Source organism: Eptatretus burgeri, chromosome 7 (genome assembly GCF_056783735.1).
Source record: "Eptatretus burgeri isolate ZD-2024b chromosome 7, Ebu_testis_v1, whole genome shotgun sequence".
Classification (NCBI taxonomy): domain Eukaryota; kingdom Metazoa; phylum Chordata; class Myxini; order Myxiniformes; family Myxinidae; genus Eptatretus; species Eptatretus burgeri.
The window spans coordinates 110,152,911-110,156,340 of record NC_140967.1 but is presented as its reverse complement, the minus strand read 5'-3'; the positions used below and the strand labels follow the sequence as shown (position 1 = coordinate 110,156,340).

Sequence of the window (3,430 nt, the reverse complement as noted above, 5' to 3'; positions counted from 1 at the left end):
AGCGTGTATGTGTTCATCTGGCGGTAATATGGATAAAAGCGCAAAAAAAACCATTGTTCTCATTTTATGATCAATTCATCAAAGGCAATAACAATGATTATTCGGTAAAATAGTTTAATTGCAAAATAAACGCGAGACTTTTCAAACCACATCATGTAAAAAATAAAAAATAAAAAATAGTTCAATTCAATGACAAATAAATATAACTTTTTCTACACCCTCATAGTGCAGAAAAGCATTAATTTAGTATAAAAAGAAACACACTCAAATATTCATTTTCTTTATTTTACAACACAGTATTGTCCAAGTACATTATTAATTCATCAGCGTAACATTTCTTTAAATCGTGCTTTATATATATCATTGCTCAAATAGCTTGTTTTTAACTTTGCAGTAGTATTTGTTTACAATACACGTAGGCCCAGGTTTAGCCTGATGGCTGAAGACGCATTATTATATAATAAATGTACACGTGTAAACTTCGTGCACCGGGTATGTGGAGATGCATTTTGCCGTTCATTGCAAATGTCTAAAGTAGATGCCTTTCCTTCGAAAGAATAACGTAAGCCGAAAGCGCTTCAGCGTTCCTGCTTCCATAAACTAGGAGGCGTACCTTCTGCTCTATACAGTAGTATATCCACGGAGTGCTCTGAAGGGACAGACATTTGGCCCACACTTTGGTATCCCGGCAAGTCATGCGCTTCTGTGTACTATCCGATGTTGATGAGACTCGAAGAGATTGAGTGCAGCATGGAGTCCTGCATGGCGTGCGCGTGATGCATCATGCTCGCATTGGGGGTCGACGCCGCTCCTGGCGGGGCCGCGGTGGCGTTGGCCATGTTCGCATAAGCGAGGCCGCCCCCGGCGTGCTGTGCCAGTGCCGGAAGCTGCCCAAGACCAGGGTGCTGGCCCATCAGCAGAGGAGGGCTCAGGGATCCATGCTCAGGTGTGTGCGGTGGAGACTTATCATCATCTGAACTGCTGAGCAGGCTCCGGTTTCCATTGACGGGAGACACGAGCTGCGCCTGCGCCGTTCCAGACGAATTGGTGTTTGTGTTTTCGCTGTTCTCCCTGGAGAAGCAAGCACACACCGATTGCTCGGGCTATAAAACGAGCCTTGGGAGTTCCGTTAAAAAAAAATCGTTTGGCCTGCTGTGAGTAATACGTGCGAGAAGAACTTAGCCGTGAAATATGCCCTGGTTCAAATAATACCGCCTTTCTCTATACATCTTTATACACGTAACTGCAAGTAACATCGACACACAATGATGAAGTATTTGTAATTTATATTTCCAAAAAATGCAGACAAATATATCAAACTTTAAAAACGGATATGCTTGCTGCAGTTTGTTGGAAAAAGAAAAGGCAAATCGAGTAAGCTGGTGTGGTTGTTGTTCGAATGCCAGTAAACACAAATTATCTTTTGGTTGAATGACCAAAGGTCTGCACGAGAAAGGTAAATGGGGCAACTATAGTGAACTCGTCGCATCCCTTGCACATAAAGGAGAGATTCAGCACCCGATGTTTTTTGAGTTATACTGGAGCTGTTAGAGGATGATGGGACATGAAAGAATGACAAACACTCGCTGCGAAAGGCACTTTGCCCAAGGGCCGGAAGGTCACGAAGGCTTACCTCTCCTTGGCCTCAGCCGCACGGTCACGTTGTCTCCGGTTCTTGAACCAGTTGCTTACTTGCGTCGTGGTCAGTCCGGTTGCCTCGGCTAATTCGCGCTTCTCTCGGGGAGAGGGGTATGGGTTATGTGCGTACCACTCTCGCAAAACTCCCCGAGATTTCTCCTTGAAGCAATAGCTCGTCTCCTCACCATCCCAGATAGTGCGTGGAAGAGGAAACTTACGCCGGACCCGGTACTTTCCAACAGCGCCGAGCGGTCGCCCTCGGAGCTTCTCGGCTTCCATGTAATGCGCCTTCAGCCAAAGCTGCTGCAGTTTAGGGTGGTTGTGAATCGAAAATTGGTGGCTCTCCATGATCTTGTAGAGTTCTCGGAAATTCCCACGGTGGAAAGCCACCACGGCCTTGGCTTTGAGAACGCTTTCGTTCTTATGAAGATGTTCACATGCGGGCAGAGACCATAAGAATCGGCCAAGGCGCTCGATGTTGCCTCCTTGCTGGAGAACTTCGCAGACACACGCCACCTGCTCCTGGGTGAAGCCGAACGAAGGAAGCAGGGACATACTGCAGTATTGAACCCTCTGCGAAACTCGGGTGTGGATCTCTGCGTTTACCCCACGTTTTTAGTCCCACTCAGCGAAGCCCAGAGATAGTGCGTGGCACACTCGCACACGCCGTGCCACATATGATATGATGACTTAGGTCGGACCGGCAGAGCGCAGCGCGGGTCTCGGATTGGCTGCAGTGCATGCACACACACAACCCCGAAACGTGCTTTGCTCCTCCCCAGATTCCTCCCCGAAACCCGACACCCCTCCAGCTGTCACAGCTCCCTCTGTGCTTTTCTCAGCACTGCGTGCACACGAGGTTGCGGAAAACACGGACCATCAGAAAAAGGTAAACACCATGGTACATAAAACGGTCTGATGCACATTGTCCAACATTTCACACATTTAGTCAAAATTTTGGACGACACAAGATCCACACTCACAAACAAGCAAAAAGCACTGAAATTAAACAATATGGAATTACTACTCAGGGTATTTCTTCTTCTTCTTCTTCTTCTTCTTCTTCTTCTTCTTCTTCTTCTTCTTCTTCTTCTTCTTCTTCAATGGATGACCTGTTTCTTGAAATGTCAATACCTGCATGCAAGAGAGTCGCTTATAGAAGATCAGGTGATACAAAAAGAGCCGACAGAGTGTGAAGTGAAAAGCATGTCCGTAATACTGGTTTCCCACACCGCACCTCGTGGACCCGGGTGGTAACACGATGTACAAGCAAGAGGTTGCTCGACCCAAATCCCGAGCGGGTTGGGTTACAACACGCTGCGCTTGATAACATGGCGAAATTTACTCTTGTTCATACTCGTGCTTATTATGAAACAACATATCCAACGAAACAAATATAATTAATTCGCATGGTCACACTGCATGGACACTAGTATATGTATATATATATATATATATATATATATATATATATATATATATATATATATATATATATATATATATATATATATATATATATATATATATATATATATATATATATATATATATATGCATATGTTTAGTCTACATTCCACGAAATGTATGTACATTTTTCGCTCGCATGTTTGAATAACAGGCAAAAAAGAGATAAAACTGTAAATATCATGAGGATAGAACAGAACATATGGTATCTGTCTTGTATGACAGGCTGGCCTTGAACTCCTTGATGGTGAAGCTTTAATTTGTGTGGAAAGAAACATACAAACCTGTACACACACCTATGTGTGTGTGTGTGTGTGTATATATA

The 3,430-nt window shown here is 44.2% G+C and overlaps 1 protein-coding gene across 1 annotated transcript; it reads right to left on the bottom strand.

Moving 5' to 3' along the window:
• Window positions 1-264: 264 nt before the first annotated feature.
• On the bottom strand, window positions 265-2,398 carry LOC147024088 (homeobox protein SIX1-like). The gene is made up of 2 exons (XM_085890280.1): window positions 1,634-2,398; window positions 265-1,071 (listed from the first exon to the last, which is right to left on the bottom strand). The coding sequence occupies exons 1-2, from the start codon at window positions 2,191-2,193 to the stop codon at window positions 711-713; spliced, it is 921 nt and encodes a 306-aa protein (XP_085746406.1). The 5' UTR covers window positions 2,194-2,398; the 3' UTR covers window positions 265-710.
• Between the last annotated feature and the right edge of the window lie 1,032 nt (window positions 2,399-3,430).